The sequence below is a fragment of the Catharus ustulatus genome, chromosome 6 (genome assembly GCF_009819885.2).
Source record: "Catharus ustulatus isolate bCatUst1 chromosome 6, bCatUst1.pri.v2, whole genome shotgun sequence".
Classification (NCBI taxonomy): Eukaryota; Metazoa; Chordata; class Aves; order Passeriformes; family Turdidae; genus Catharus; species Catharus ustulatus.
Window position 1 is genome coordinate 32,005,803 of NC_046226.1, and position 16,590 is coordinate 32,022,392.

Here is a 16,590-nt window from a genome sequence, read left to right on the forward strand (position 1 = left end):
AATATCCCAGAGCATGCTCCTCTGACAAGTAAACATTGGAGCAATTCACCTAAGACACCATTTGACAATGTAATTTTCTGGAAGCAGAGTCAGTTTATGAAATTCCTGCCCCACCCCCAGCAGATTGCTCAGTCCACATACCAGGTAATACTGCCACATCAAAGTAATGCTGCAGCTGTTAATGGGACTGCACTGTCAACTGGAACGCTAAAATAACTTTAAATGGGGAAGGGGGTGGAGGGGGAATGACCCACTAGACAAGCATTCTTCTAGTGGGACTTTCTGGGTGTTTTTATTGTATCTCCAATAGTTCTGTAATCTGATTTACAATATACTACTACTACTACTACTACAAGTAATCACGTAACACAACTGCAACAACAGAGAAACCCTATATGAAAACAGCCCCATAAATGACCCACAGGAGCAAGGGAAAGAAAGATTAGACACTTGGACTCCAGCTTTGCCCTGAGAAAATACAGATTTGCACTAGACCGGACATTAAGCAGACCTTTATAAAAGCCACTCCTGCTGACTCCTGTGCCTCCTCCCTCCCTGTGTGTGATGACAGCTTCCCAAATAGGTTTGCTGTGAGCCACACGAAGGCTGACGCCAGCACAGCCGCTGTGTAAGCAGGAAGGAGCAAGCCAGGAATGGGAAGGGCACACACATACTGCACTTGCTGTACATTCCACAGCCAATGAATACCTGTTTTCTCCTCCCCACAGGTAATTTACTACAAACTGGTATTATCAGTCTGCCCAAGTGTTGGCCAGGATTTTTTACATACATTTTTTTTATATTATGAAAGAATAAAAGTTTTAAAGACAGTATAACCAACACAGAAAATTAATTAAAGTAGCTTCAGATTTAAGGTCCAATCCTGAAAATGGAATCCTTCATGTAATTCCCCCTTCAGCCAACAATCATCCCCTGGGCTGATTACGTCTGCCAAAGACGTGGCTGCAAGAATTCTGGGCTGGGGGAATGCCAACCCAAAGGTTACTCATTTAATTAAAGAGTTCAAATCACATTAAAAGTCATTTATGATTGCATGAAAACTTTTCATTGATTTTTTTTAATATACTAACTACATCTCTATATGCCTAAGAGCATTAACCTTGCAAGCACTTATATTAATCAAAAACGAGTTGTCTAATTGAAATCACTTAGTTACACCTGGATAAGATTAAATGCTTATCAATATTTGAAAAGCCAGATATATGCATGCAAACAAGACAAAAAACCTTCCTGTTCTATGTCTTGAGCAAATTGAGCTGAAAATCATCCACAACTTCTTGTAACAACTCTCATCATAAAATTATTCCTACAGGTAAAATGAAATATTACTATTAAAAATAAAATACTCAATGAAAGAAAACAGAGTGAGATTGATGAACTGTTAAATAATATTACAGTAAATATCTGCAGCATCAAACTGATTTAAAGCCATAATTAACATACGGAGAACTGTTATTTATAGTCAGAAACTGATTTTTAAGTTCCCACTTCTAATCGAGAGGCTTTTACTGTCACCATCAGTTGTGGCTGAATTCTGCTTCAACTGCCGATGATCAAAAATTCTGACAAATTAGCCCAAAGATTTCCTCAGCCAGGAATCAAAAATTTGAGATTGCCAAAAGAAGAGCAATTCTGATACTTTGATCTTAAGTCCCAACCAATAATATTTAAACAAGAAATTATCTTTTTAACCCTTCTACTTCCAGATCCTAGGAAGAAAAAGTAATTCAACCTACAGACTTGTCTGATGGTCCATCCCCAGGTTTTGATTTTGACCTTTCAAATACTGCTTTCAAGGACTCTTTTTCATTTCTCATTTTGCGTTTTAGGGCTTCCAGCTCTGAAGTATCTGCAGTTGTTTCTTTCTTGGGAGGTCGCGTGAATAAGGCTTTAAAGGCATCCAGTGCAGATTCAGCAGGGCTTGATTTTATCTCCTCAGAGGGAAATCGTGGTTCTCTTTTGCTGGAGGCTTTGTTCTCTTGAGCTTCATCACTGTCCTCAGTCTCCCCAGATCCCTCACCAGAGTCCTCAGTTCTATCTTCATTCTTGGAGACCTCTATGTTTAACAAGTGTGAGAGTTGTTCTAGGAAAGTGGGATTTCCTTTAGGTTCAGATGATTTTTTTTTAATGGTCAAACCTGATGCAATACTGGATTTCTTAACAGGCTGTCGTAATTTAAGCAGAGCTAAATCGTTCTCCCTTGGTTTAATTTCTGTAACAGTTTCCCCATCTTCTGTGGTTAGTCCCTTTTTCCTCACACGTAGTCCACTAAAGAAAGCAGGCAGTTGGAAAGTCTTCTCAGCCAGTGCTGTTTTTTGGAGTGATATATTATCAACGGAAGGTCTTTGTTCTTCATCTGAAAGTTCTTGAGGGCATTCCCCTGTAGCAAGCAAACGACTGAATTGCTCATCCATTAACATTTTGTCTTTTCCACTGGAGTCATACTGCAGAATACTGTCCAGCTCTTTTGGGAGCTGGTTAGAGAATGGTGGGTGTAACTCAATGTCATCTGTATCCACAGTGTCAACACTGTTGCTGTGCCCTTCTGATTCTGACTCTTCCTTCTTTTGGTTGCTATTGTCCAAGGCCTCAGCACACAAAGCAGCATTTTTTAGCCCATATTTGCTTGCATTGTTGTCATCGGTGTCTAGGTCCTTATTCTCCGTGTCCGATTCTGTGTCACTTGTTGTATGAACCAAAGTACCTTGCACAAGAATAGCATCCTTGTCATCATTGTCCGATTCAGACAAAGAAGTCTGAACAAACCTCAGATGCTGAAGAAGTAATTCCTTTTGGTCAGCTAAGTCCAGCTCCAGGCCTGCTTGCCTGCCAGACATTGTGTCAGCCTGGCCACTGGTACCATCCACGCTGTGCAGATTTTCTGAGTCCTCTTTACATCCATTATCATTCCTCTCATGCCAGGTGTTAGCCTGAGTATTTATATTGCTGTGCAAAGGCTGAAATGCTTTAAGCACTGTTTCTTCTTCGGGAGCTGCAGATTCAAGCTTACTTGTAAATCCAAATAGTGTTTTTACAGAAAATGTAGTGAGTGGGTCAGGGTCGCTTTCTGTTGTGTTCTTCAGGTCTACAAGCTCACTGCAGTCAGGTATCCCATTACGTTCTTCCATGTTGCGTGCAGTAGAGAGTAGGTTCGCTTCCAGCAGTGCTGCTGCCGCGGAGCCAACACTCACTGCGCGCATTCAGGCTGCCGGCGGGGCTGGCTGCCGGCGCTCAACAGGCGGCCCGGCCTGGCCCGGCCCGGCCCGGCCCGGCCCGGCCCGGCCCGAGCAGGCCGCCGGCCTCCCCGCTCCCGGCCGGGCCGCCCGCCGCTCCTTCCGCCCCGGCCGTCGGGGGCCCCGCTCCGCCCGAGGGAGCGGCACAACCACCCGCCGTAAAACAAAGTTCTCGGCAGCGTCTGGAACTCGTTCCCCCGCACAACAGGGGTTTGTCACAGCACTAACCTCGGCTGAAGCCTCGGCCAATGGTCCCTCCGGGGCCCCGCGCCCCGACGGGCTGCGCGCCACCGAATCCCGGCGCGCCGAGCCCGCAGCGCTCAGCAACAACAGCTAGAGCAGCCACAGCACCCACGGCACCTACAGCACCCACAGCACCCACGGCAGCTACAGCAGCTACAGCAGCTACAGCAGCTACAGCAGCCACAGCAGCCGCCCCGCCGGGCCGAGCGCGCCGCCGCTGCTCCCTACTTCCTTGTCCCGGTGCGCCAGCGCTGGGTGGTTTTCAGCAGAAAATTCCTGACGGATTCCTTTGCACAGTCTTTCCACTAGGATAAAGAACTTCTTTTGTAAATCCATAATCACCAAAACACGTCAGATGGAAACCCGAGCTAACGACTCCGAAGCTTCCCGTGCCCTCTCTTGAAGCCCTTGCAGAGCTCCCCGTGCCCGGCCGGGCAGAGCCAACTCGGGTGAGCGCCCTTGAAGCAGAGCAAAGTAGGAAAAAAAGAGACTCCCTTCCGATTTGCTGGAGGTTTCATCTGGAATGCAGATTTCAGCCTCCAGGGCCACGAACAAAAACCAACGAGACTGGTTTCATATTACCACTGTCCTTGCCCTGCACGGCTCCTGCGGAGAGGTGCACACAGGTACTTATCACAGACTGCGGCCGCGCCCGGCGGCCGGGAGCGCAGGGTGGCGGGACAGCGGCCAGCGCCCAGGAGGGACAAATTAACTGTGTAGAAATCGGACAGCTTTGTCCATGTGCCCGGCACCACCTGGGATGGTTCCGAAGCAGAACAATCTCTGCAGGCATATTCTGTGATGATTTTCACAGACCGTACTGCTACATGTGTGAGATTTGTTTAGTTGAAATTAACAAGAACACCTGAAATCTACAAAACTGTCTAACTCAATGTTGACAGAAACTGCCAGCGATACTACATATTTTTTTATCAATACAGATAAAGTACAAAATACTCTTAAGCACTATTGACATTCAGAAAGTCAGTAACATTTGGTGCAGCTTTCCATCACGAGTCTCCACTTTTGCTACTTTTTTTAAAATTTTACCCAAGTTTAAGGGTCATTCTACAGTCAGCCGTTTAGCTGTGATGAGTAATCTTAAGCAAGCAACATGAGGAAAGCTGTTCTTCACAGGGAAAGCAGCTGCAGATCACACTGCTGTACGTGATTACCAAAAATCATTTCTAAAATGCTGAGTATTACAACCAACAAGCAACAGTAAAGTATCCCAACACATTTAACTTTCGGTTTAATGTTTTAAAATGTAGACTGTACAAAATCCAATTGTTTATCAACAGCAAAAGCGAAAGCCATTGGTATCTCCTGCAGGAACAAAGTTCTTGAAAATCAGATTGTAATACTAAGGGCTTAGATGAAGCTTACAGACACCTTTTCAATTACAGGGTTGCGTGCATACCTATAGACAAAGGGCATTGGAATCATTCCCATCTTTATCTGTGATTTAACATGGAGAAATGCCTTCTGCCCTGCTGCCTGGCATTTCCTTAGCAAGCTCTGGACTTGCTTCTCCGCTACGCTTAATCATCAGGTGCCAAGGTCAGAAGCAACTGACAGGTCACGGCTCCCCTGGTTTCCAGGCTTCATATAGATTAATATCACAAAACAACGCTCTACATAAAGAAAGAGACAGAATCCTTATCATTCCCTATGCCAACCTATTCTTAAAATACCAGGATTTATAAAGCAGATGGAAAGAAGCTACCTCAGTGCTGGTGGCTTCCCCCAAGACAAAATTTCTTGAAGGCAAATCTAAAGCATTTCTAAATTACATTTTATGGCAAAATAAATGGGGCAAAGTGACAATACTGAACCAAAGTTTTCTACATTTAAATGCACATCTGATTTTATGTTCAATTACATGATTAATTGTTCATTGTTTCAATAAATTGTATGGTTATGCCTTGCTTATTTATTTATGTGCGTATTTATTTGGAGTTTGATTAACTTCTGATGGATAAACATTAAATCGTATTTTCAAGAATAGTTTTGTTAGTCACTAACAAAAATATGCCTCTATGAATAACTTCATGATACCTTTTAAACTGAACATACTGATTCAGATTATGCCAAAATATTTATTCATCTGTTTATATTAACAATAACCCACATTTAGAATAAAACTTCTCTGTAATAAAAAAGGCTCACCAAGCTGTAATAATCCTATGAATAGAAGGTTAGTGATTACAGCTACTATTTAACTATTTAAGATTTTAAGTGAGTTATGAAAAGTTTAGTTTATAAGTGGACTTGAAACAGGAATCTCATCCTGTAGGTCTAAACAAAATCCCAATGAAATATAGGAGTCCAAGATCAAATTAGAAGTGAAAAGGATGGTGCTTTTAGTGTAAAGCTAAGGTTTTACAATATATTGAGGTACTGGGAATCACAGAGTTGAACAGTGACTAATTAAAACTCCAGAAGCAGATGTATACCCTATAAAACCAGAGGTAATCTCACAAGCCTGCAGAAAACACTGCTTTATATGTAGTAATCTTTTTGTAGTAATCTCTAGGAAGTGTGGAGAAACTTTCAAGCTTTTTGAGCTCTAGGATGAACAAGGAACTCATCTCTCCATATATGCCCAGAGAAATGACCAAAAACTCAGTCATTGTCATGAATGAGTCAGCCAGTCTCTGAAATTCACCACAGTCCATAAACTTGCAGCCCAAAATATGGCTTTTGTAGAGATCTGCTTCCTGCATTCTGATGATCAGCCCAGTGGAGAGTCCTTTGAGGGACTGAATAGCTGATTAGGAAATACATATTGGTTACTTAATCAATAGAGTGTTTCTGGGTAAAATACATACCTTAGTATGTGCCCTTAATATTTTGATATAAAAAAGAGGTCATCACTGTGATGTAAAATGAGATGGAGCCAGTTTGTTGGCAGAAGTGTTTTAATGCTGGGTGGATCTCTCTCATAAGGAAAGTCTCTCTGAACAGGCTGTAACACTGCATTTAAAGGAACAACTTCAAAATCTTTAGAAAAAAATCAGTTATGATTATGTTACAAGCCTCTTTACTTAATAAAACTGACAACTCTCTGGTGCCTCAGAAAAGCCCTTAAAACCTGTCATAGCAACTTTCAAGGCAGTCAATGCACTAATTATACAAAAGGATAACCATCCCTTACAGTTTAAAGCACATTTAACAATCCACACCCTTTTTGACCTACATTTCATCACAGACAGAAGTCACACCCACAACTCACTCCAGTTCTGTTCTTGAGGTGTCTAAAAGCTCACCTGAAGTAGGTTTTAAAACTGGCGTTGAAGACAACACACATTAGGCCAGAATAAGGTCATCTAATTTCTACCACTATCATATGGGAGGGCTTAACACTTCCTGACCCCATATCTATTCAGATTGCCTTTTCAGATCATTGTAGCAACAAACTAGATAAATATGAACAGGACAGAAAGACATTCTACAAAACAGCAAGGTTGCTAAACTGAAAACAATATTCTACTGTTTTTTCAAAATTAAGAACCCCAAATGTAGAAAAGTTTGCATAACTCCTAGAAAATAATCATGGATCAAATATGTACCAATTGTGTCAGGCTTCAGAAGAGCCACAAGAAGCAACAGGCTCTGTTTGTAGCTCAGGTGGTGTGAACTGATCTGAGGTTCAGCTGACACAGTCTGCCCTCTGCCCTATCCTCAGCCTAACCTTTACTGTGCAGATTGATAATGGTCTTAACATTCCCCTGCTCTCCTGCTTGTCTCTCCTGCTGATTACCTCATTTTAGACTTAGTATTTTAACCCATTAAATACTCTAAAATAGAGGCAGGGAAGATAGAAGAAAACCTATAAGGCCTTGATTTCCATCATTATTATCAGCCTTGTTGCCTCACTTGGACAGCTTTCCTGAGTTTTGAGGAACTGGGTATCACCAACATAAATGCTTTAAATTTAAGTAATTAATTTTTGATGTAGCAACAGAAACATAGACTTGATAATTCTTTTCAGAATTCAGCAATACACGATGTTAACAGAATGTGTGGACATCAGACACACTGGTGTAGGGGTCTGTATAAATCCAGCTGTATAAATACAAAGTGGTTTTTAATGTTTTCATCTAAATTCTGATTGATGTTGAGAAATGGACTACTTTAGAGAATTTTGAAAAAGCACTGTGATAGCTATACAGTAACAAAATCAGAAAGCACGTTAAAAACTCAGTTTACTATTTTGCAGGAGTGCATATTGTATACAGTATAAAAATGTATGGAATATTAACCTGTACAACCTATCATACGAAAAAGCAATGGTAGATCTGAGACTGAAATTCTAGAACGATGTATTGACTGATCTGGTTAATATGAGCAGACACACAAATAACAAAGACAGGGAACAGAAGATCACTGTAAACTGTATAAGTAAGCTAAGTAAGATCTTTGTACATTAAGCCACAAAGGCTGGCACTTAATGGTACAAAGAATAGAGATTAATTTTTAATCCTTTTCCTTTTCTAGGTTACTCTCTTTTCATCTTCATTTCTACAGGCCTTTTGCTCCCTATCTACAATATGATATAGTAGTTTAAAGCTTATACAAAAAGCTTTGTAAAATAAAATCCACATAGTTACATTCATTTACCACAATTTTTAAAGTAATTACTAACTATTAATTGCAATTTTAGCTGCATTTTCACATCTCATTTTTATGCTTTTTTTATCTGAGATGAAAAGCCGTCTAAAAATAGGGTGGAGTTTCATTTCTATTTTGTTTCATTACCTTCCATATCTCTGTATCTTCTCCCTGCCTAAGGTTTAAAATGCAGGATCTTTTTTCATGCTTCTGGTGTAGATTGTGCATTTAAAAGTCCTGTCAGCGTAGAATTCATTCACTCTCTCTCTAATCTGCATTATCTACCTTCTTCCAACTCACAGAAACATAGAAACAGCTTTTCAATAACAAAATGGACAAGCAGAACGGGGCCAATGGGGATATTATGAGGTCAAACGTGCCAGGGTAGGGCAACCCCCGGTATCAGCACAGGCTGGGGATGGACAGATGGAGAGCAGCCCTGCCCAGAAGGACTTGGGGGTGCTGTTGGCTGAGAGGCTGGACATGAGCCAGCCATGGGAACCCCCAGCCCAGAGAGCCAAGCGTGTCCTGGGCTGCATCCAGAGCAGCGTGGGCAACAGGACAGGGAGGGGATTCTGCCCCTCTGCTCTGCTCTTCTCTGTCAGACCCCGCCTGCAGGGCTGTGTACAGCTCTGGGTGCCAGCACAGGAAGGACAGGGACCTGCTGGAGTGACTCCAGAGGAGGCCATGAATATGATCAGAGGGCTGGAGCACCTCTCCTGTGAGGACAGGCTGGAGAGTTGGGGTTGTTCACCCTGGAGAAGAGAAGGCTCTGGGGAGGCCTTACAGCACCTTTCAGCACCTTTTACAAGAAAACTGTAGAGAGACATTTACAAGGGCCTGTATTGCTAGGACAAGGGACAATAGCTTAAAACTGAAAAAGACTTGGTTTAGATTAGATATTAGGAAAAAATTTTTTGCTTGTGATGGTGGTGAACAGGCTGAACTGGAACAGGCTGCTCAGCTAAGATCTGGATGCCCCATCCCTGGAAGTGTTCAAGGTCAAGTCGGATGGGGCCCTGTGCAACCTGCTCTAGTGACAGGTGTCCCTGCCCATGGCAGGGCAGTTGTAATTAGGTGATTTATAATGTCCGTTCCAACCCAAACAATTCTATGATTCTATAATTCCATAAGCAAACACTAGTGTATCTTTATATGCACATACACAATTATGTATTAATGGTAGGGTGTTCCTAATCCAGAGCAAGCAGAGCTTTTCAATAAGTAGTTTTTTCATATTGTTATTATTATGAATATAAGTGCATTTTAAAACAATAGTGCCAAACTTTTGATCAGTCAGGCTTTTCTTCTAAAAGCAGAAAAAGGCCATAAATAACATGACTGGGTGTAGTGCAATAGTGAATAAATAAATTGGTCCATTTTAGATGCTATTTCCTGGGAACATGATCTTAGCTTCAGAATTGCTCTCCAGACACTGGCTCCTTTTTTACCACAATTGTCTTGCTGTCCAGTCTGATGACTGCACAGGGAAGACAATATCTGGGTGTGACATCCCACCCTGAAGAGGAAGGGAACACCCAAGGGCTGTTGTCACCAGGGCAACTCATGTAGTCTGGTTTTGGCCACTATCTTTCTTATAGGCTTCTTCTAGCAGGGTTGCAGTCCAAACAGATTCTGATGGCAGCAACTGCTGCAGCAGCCTTCTCACTTCTGTTCTTTTGGCAGCTCCTCCTTCAATTCCACAGACTCATCTTGAAGAAGAAAAATAATCTTGGACGTATAAGGGCTCTGTAATTCAAACCAGAATTCTGTCCTAAAGAGAGTCACAGGGGGTGACCTGCAGAATAAAGTGTCTTGGTGGATCCTTAGCAGTCCATCAGCCCATGTTGAGCCCCCATTTTTTAATACAAATTAAGACTTTTGTTCTGAGTATTTTAAAAATAATGGAATAAATACTCTTCCTTTTTAACTACAAAAAACTGAAATTATTCCATTTTTTCATAATGCAATCCTCAAGGATTATATACTTCCTGTTGTAGCATATACTTCTAGCAGTGATAGCAGCTTTGTCACAGTTCCTCTCAGTTCAAATATTTGTTTACATCTCAACAATTACAAGGATAAACCTGTACCTTCACACGGGTACAAAACTATTCTAAATAATTATTTTAAGAAAAGAAAGGACAAGAAATTTTATAATAAGCTCAAGAGAATAGCAACAGTGGTTGTAAGCATTAAAAAGCATTTTAAATTTTCTTCTAAGTCAATTCTTTTATTTCCACCAATAGATGTCACTCTTACACAAATTTGTCTTCTGTTTCCTTGCAAAACTGTATTATGCAATCTAGTCTTTAAAGCAATTTATTTCAACAATTCAATCCTTCCCATGTTTCTTTCCTCCTCTTCTACGTTCTGTTCCCTTTCCTTCCAATCTGAAAACTACTGCCAAAACGTGTCTCTGTTGGGTGCTTACTGCTCACCCTGGGAGCACGTAAGTATTTCCAGCTACCTTAAGCTGGTCTGACGTTATGATGAACTCAGGTTGCCCTCTGAAGCTTCATTGTTTCATACCAGAGGAAGTTTAGAAACTTTTCCTGTCAAAATCATGTCCAGTCTGACTCCAGTGCTAGTTCAGCTTCTCCAAAACTCTGCGAAGCAGAAGCATGGCTCCCAGTACTTGGGTTGCACACATGCATGTGAGCACACACACAAGCACACAGCTTGCTCCTGCAATGCATTTCCAGGAAGCAACTAATTTAAACTAAATACCCATCAAGATTTTAGAAATGGCACATCATGTATCTTAATCTATTTATATAATTTCAAAAATTTTCCATATGTATTGCTCTCAGCTGCACAAAGACATATGGGCTCACAGACCATCTGGAAAGCTGTATCCCATCCAAAACTTTGCAGTTTGTCAGATATTTTGGAACATGCTTTTAGACTGACCCGAAATAAATGCATACCAAAAATGTAATAGTATATAATAAATGGTTGTTGAAATCCAATATAGCATAATTACAGTCCTACTCACATTCAGTTCCAGGCTCAGATGCAATACACTTCTGTTGATCTTCTCTTTCTCACTTGAATGAGGAAATGAGTTTGAGTGTCCCAGTCTGCAATCCAGAACCCACGTATCTTCATCCCTGTTTGCCACATCCAAACTAGTCAGCCGTTCAGTGAAGTCATCCTTTAAAGCAGACTCTGCTGGGAGCCCAAAGGAAATGAAATTAAATAATTTTATGCATCTGCACATAATCATTGCATACAGAAAGTTCTGCATCTTTTTGAAACTCTGGCACACACTACCAACACAAGCACTTCCAGTTCTCCTGTTTGTTTAAAGCATAACAGAACAGTATAAAGGGAGTACCAACCTTAACTCTGAAAAAATCTTTTTGTCCTTAAATTTTATGGGTCTGATCTAGCAAAAAAAAACAAAAAGAAAAAAGGGCTGCTTGTCTTTCCCCCATGTACAGACACAGACCCTCTGTAAGAGGCTTGAGTTTTCACCTCTGCCAAGGCACTCTTAATCTGGTCATCCTAAATGAGCTTGTTATACACACACATTTCAGAGATGGGTGTGAAGTATAAAACTACATCAAGGAAGCTCCCTAAACTGATTAGAGTAACTGTTTGACATTGGTTAAACACAGCCTTAGTGTAGACTGTGCCAATCCACAATCCACCTTACTCCCTTAGACCCAGTGCATAAAAAGCAGAATCTTTCCATCAGAAATGATACTGAAGATTTTACCTTTCTCCAGTAACCTTAAAACATAGTATCAGCCTGCTTTTGGAATGATTTTGGTACAAACACCCATGGATTTAATGGAGAGGTAAGAACAAAACCTGACAGCCATAGGTGTATTCCTGCATGTCATGCATTGCAACCACTCTACACTCTCCCCGCTGTTCACAGCATTGCTGGTTTATTAGATCCCTCCAAAATGTCTGTTTCTGCATGACAATCTCCACTTTACTAAGGAGAAAACCGATTAATTCCATGAATTTAGTGTGTTCTCTGAAAGTGTACTGTCTGACATAAGACACATAGCACCTCTTTTTATATTCTACAGGATATATACATATATCCTCATATATATACTCTTTCATGTACACAGACACACCCATCTTGGAACATTTTACTGGAATTACTTCAGATATTAGCACAATTACTGGCTGCTGCATATCATAGCTTAGCATTATAAAAGCAGTCCTGGAAGAGTTTAAGGCCAGGTTTGATGGAGTTCTGAGAACCTGGTCTAGTGAAAGACATCCTTGTCCATGACATGGAAGTTGAAACTAGATGGTGTTTATGAATCCTGTTCAATCCAGGCCCTTCTCTGATTCTATTAATGGCACTCATAATTTTGTAATTTTTAAAATTTTTTTTCCCTAACTTTAAAAAAGAGGCACTAGCATCAGAATCTGTAAGAGTGTTTGTTTAAATATAGCCTGATTTTCAAACTTTCTGGTAGCTTACACTCCCAAAATAATTTAAGATTTACACTGTATCAATAAGCATAGTAAAGTATAAATCTTGATAAAATGACCAATTATCCAAAGTACAAGTCAGTCATTATTGTGTGAATAAACTCATCTTTCATCTTATTCAGAAGAAATCTGAGTGAGATCCTATCAAAATACAGCATTTCTGCAAAAGAGTATTACATTTTGAAATTATGCTCTGCACATAATATTAAACTGTACCAAAATAGTCCAACATTAGACAGCACATTTTAAGACATTCTGAGATCTAGTTGTGCTATCCCTTTAGATCAGAGGTCTAAAGAGAGAATTGCTTTCTGACTTTGGTCTTCTATATATCTTTACACATTTGATACAATATTCGTTGTGTTGGCCCTTATGCCATTATGTAAGTGTTGTGGTTTAACCACAGCCAGCAATCAAATACCAGGCAGCAACCATGTATTCAAAACACAGCCCTGTCCCAGCCACAGTGAAGAAAATTAAGTCTACCACTCATTAAGTCATTTCAATATTTAGAAAGCTTTATGATCAGAAATACAAATATTACGCTTTTAATATTGAATACAAATATTATGCCTATAATAACCTGAATAAAACGCATTGGCTGAATTTTGACCTCGTTTGTGTTGCACCATATAATTAGCCTAGTTACCTCTAGCCTCCCCCATTTACATGATTATGATGTGGAAAATACAAAGGAAGTTCCAGGTGAGTGGAGGGGGAAAAGTAAAAATCACCATTTTTAAGGTAATTGGACATTATTTGTTTCAAGTTAACAAACCTGTCATGACAGGTTTTGATGCTTCTGATTTCTGTCATAGAACAGTGCTACAGTTTTTGTGGGTATCTAGTAATTTTTTGTCACAAAAAAACTGGAATCCTGTCATATAACCTATAAAAATCATATATGCTTTCATTAAAAAATTAAAACAGCATTAAAATGCAAATGTTCATAGTGAAACCCAGGAAATACTACCATTTTTAACTCAATGCCCTTTGGGAATTCATTTTATCCTTGTTATTACCAGTTCACTGGATGCCCACCCTGCTCAGCATTACCTCTAATACTTCAAAGTTTGCAGTCATTTTGGATCAATTATTTTTAGCTGTGTTGTTCGAGGTGTCTGTTCTATGTTAGCTACTGCTAAAGAGCAAATTCCTTTGCAGCAGTGATTTTTACCCTTAATATGCTTACTCTGATCATTTCCATTGATTCATTAAGTGATACAGAGCTGTAGCAAGAGGCTACAATCAGAATTCCTTCTTGCAGCAGTTGGTATTTCCCATAACTAACTGTGGCCCAGCTAAGAACAGTCAGCCTGCCAAATGCTGCTTTCTGGACCTCTAGAAAAATGAATACCTCCCTCAGCTGCAGAGATTCCATTTCTGTCCAAATTTAATTTTATGCACCATTATATTAATTTCTGGTATTTTTTGCTGTTGGCAGACTCCTCCAAAGTCTGTTAGCCTCTGTGTAATTATTGCTTAATGTTCTGTTATCTATGCATTTATCCCAGTAGCTGATGATTGCATTCCTCCCTGAACCAGTTCTCACCTGCACTCACCATTAGCATACAACCACTTCTATGGTAAGGGACGCATCCAACCCAGTGGAGTATGAAAGGAGATCTTTAACCACCTCTCTAAGTATTCTATTTTAAGCAAATTCTTAAATGTTTGGCCATATTTTTCCCCGGAGTTCACCATTCTGTCAGCTCTGACAGAAAGATTTTGCTGCTACTTACACTTACCCAGGAAACTTTTTTTTTTTTCAAACTGGCAACCTAATCTGATTGTACATTTTAAAAAAGGTCATATATATTTTATGCATGTATATGCAAACATATGTATATATCATTGAATCACAGGCTAAATTTAGCAAATTTTAAAATGCATATGTTTATCCTTTAACCAGCTTAAATGAATCGACATAATTTTTTTCCTGCTGAAAATAAAGAAGGCTTTCAAGAAAATTCATTTGCTATTCAAACTGTCTTCCAGGTTTACAGTTTATACCACTTAGGAGTACCTCCTGTGTGCATTGAATGTACGAAGAAGACTGCCCAAATACAGATCTGCTGCCATCTATTGTCCCAAGGGAATGGAAGACAGAGCAGTGTAAATAAGGGAAGACTGAATACTTAAGGCTTCTTTGGCAAGTTTTACCATGCAGACTTTGTGAGTGTAAGGAAACAACTTTTTTAATGTAAGAAAAAAACTCTTATATTGTCACAGGTAAGACAGATGAGACACTCAAACCTCAGGGGTACAGACAGGGTCACATCATCAGACTGTAGCAATAATTAGTACATGCAGGATTTCCTAAACCCTCTAGTCCTACGCTAAAAATACATAATTATATGGTAATTGCATCTAACTTTTTTATGTATAAACTACCATTCTTGTCACACAAAGTCTTTTAAACACAAATTCTTAAATTAGCAAACAGGCATATTAGATATATGTAATACATTTCTGTTAAGTCACCATTGTGGAATACACAATTCTATGGAACAGTTTCTATGGGCAGTCTCTCTATAGAAAACCTGTTCGTGCTCTCTCAGCTGTCTGGGAAAAAAGAACTTGGGAGGAAAGGAATCAGCTTCTTAAGGTTGTTTTTTTGTTCGTTTTGGGGTTTTTTTGTGGGATTTTTTTGTTGTTTTTGTTGTTGTTTTTCTGCTAGTTTAAGGGATTAGGATGTCATGATATCCATTTCCTTCAGTACATGGTTTGCTTAACCACAACTCATTTAACTCTAAGGCCAATGCTTACACTGATTGCTTTTAGCTATGTTTCCTCACCACTGTACGTTAGTATGTCCATCACTCTCCATTCTTTCTAGATTGCTTTACTATACCCCATAGGACAAAAATATAATGCTTATTCTTTTTTGTATGTTGATTCCTATGTAATGTGATTCTGTTGCCTAGTTGATAAGCTCTTATGCATGAATGAAGAACACCTTGTGCTAATACTTGTATTCACTGTTTGCCTCTTGGAAGAAGTGCAAAGAAGGTAAATAAAATTTAAATATTTGTACATCATTTGGGAATGAGTCTCAGAATGCCATATTTTGTGGACCTTCAAAGTTTTGAGGGTCTTAAATTTTAGGGAAAAATCCACTAACAAACAAAATAAATAAGTAAGTAGGTTTTTCAGCAAGTTAGCCACAAAACTGAAAGTCTAACTCAGAAGCTGCCTATTTAAAGGCACCATTTTGACAGTAGAAATGAACACTCTAAACATCAGAACTACATTTAGAGGATTTACAGTATTACTGACTTAAGAGAATGTTATTACTGTAGGGATTTAGCTGTTGCAAGATCTTAAGTCAGTAAATCACAGCATGTTACAGAGTCTTTGGTACACTTCCTTGTTCAAATAGATGAGGTCTGACCATTGTTATTGAAAGCATTGGTGGAACATGAAGGTAAATTAAGTCAATATATTTTTTTAAATTGTAGACATCCAAAATATGCAGATCCTACCAAATTGTTTTTTGTTTTGCAGTGAGAACCTCAAATTTCATGATCCATCCCTCTGGTCTGACCTTTCCCTTTCTAAGCAGTAAAAGCTTTCTGATTTTTCCTCTTTAAAATGTCTCTCTTATTTTTGTTATTACAGACACCAATGTATTAAATCTCAAATTAAAATAGCACTGGAAGTAGATTTCAGATTCTGTGGTTAGATGATATTGCACATTTCCATCCACATGCCATCTGTGGTATCTCATATCTGTTAGTATATAAAGACATTAATTCTGTATAAACATTTAAGTTACGCACTCAGTGTTCCTGTGTACGTAGCTGACACAGAGGACAATAGGATTAGATTTTCTGGAGTTGAATTCTACTATGAAGTTTAAGAAATATGAATAAGTAGGGAGAAAGATAAGAGAAGAAGAAAGAGGATTTTAAAACCTAGAGGGAGTCCTCCTCCCTCCCTTTTAATTTCACAGATTTCCTTAATGGGAAAGAAGCAAACAGAAGAAACCTGTTTACTCTGGTAGAGACCCAAG

General features: G+C 39.6%; 1 protein-coding gene across 6 annotated transcripts in view; it reads right to left on the reverse strand.

Moving 5' to 3' along the window:
- Positions 1-16,590, reverse strand: part of FMN1 (formin 1) — a 178,523-nt gene that overhangs the window by 127,648 nt on the left and 34,285 nt on the right. For 3 of the 6 annotated variants that reach the window (XM_033062173.1, XM_033062176.2, XM_033062174.1), the window contains exon 3: positions 11,110-11,285. In XM_033062173.1, the coding sequence (XP_032918064.1) occupies positions 11,110-11,285 (176 nt within the window). Of the gene's footprint in view, positions 1-1,757; positions 3,237-11,109; positions 11,286-16,590 lie in introns of those variants that run through there. The other 3 variants (XM_033062178.1, XM_033062177.1, XM_033062175.1) reach the window with 2 other exon arrangements.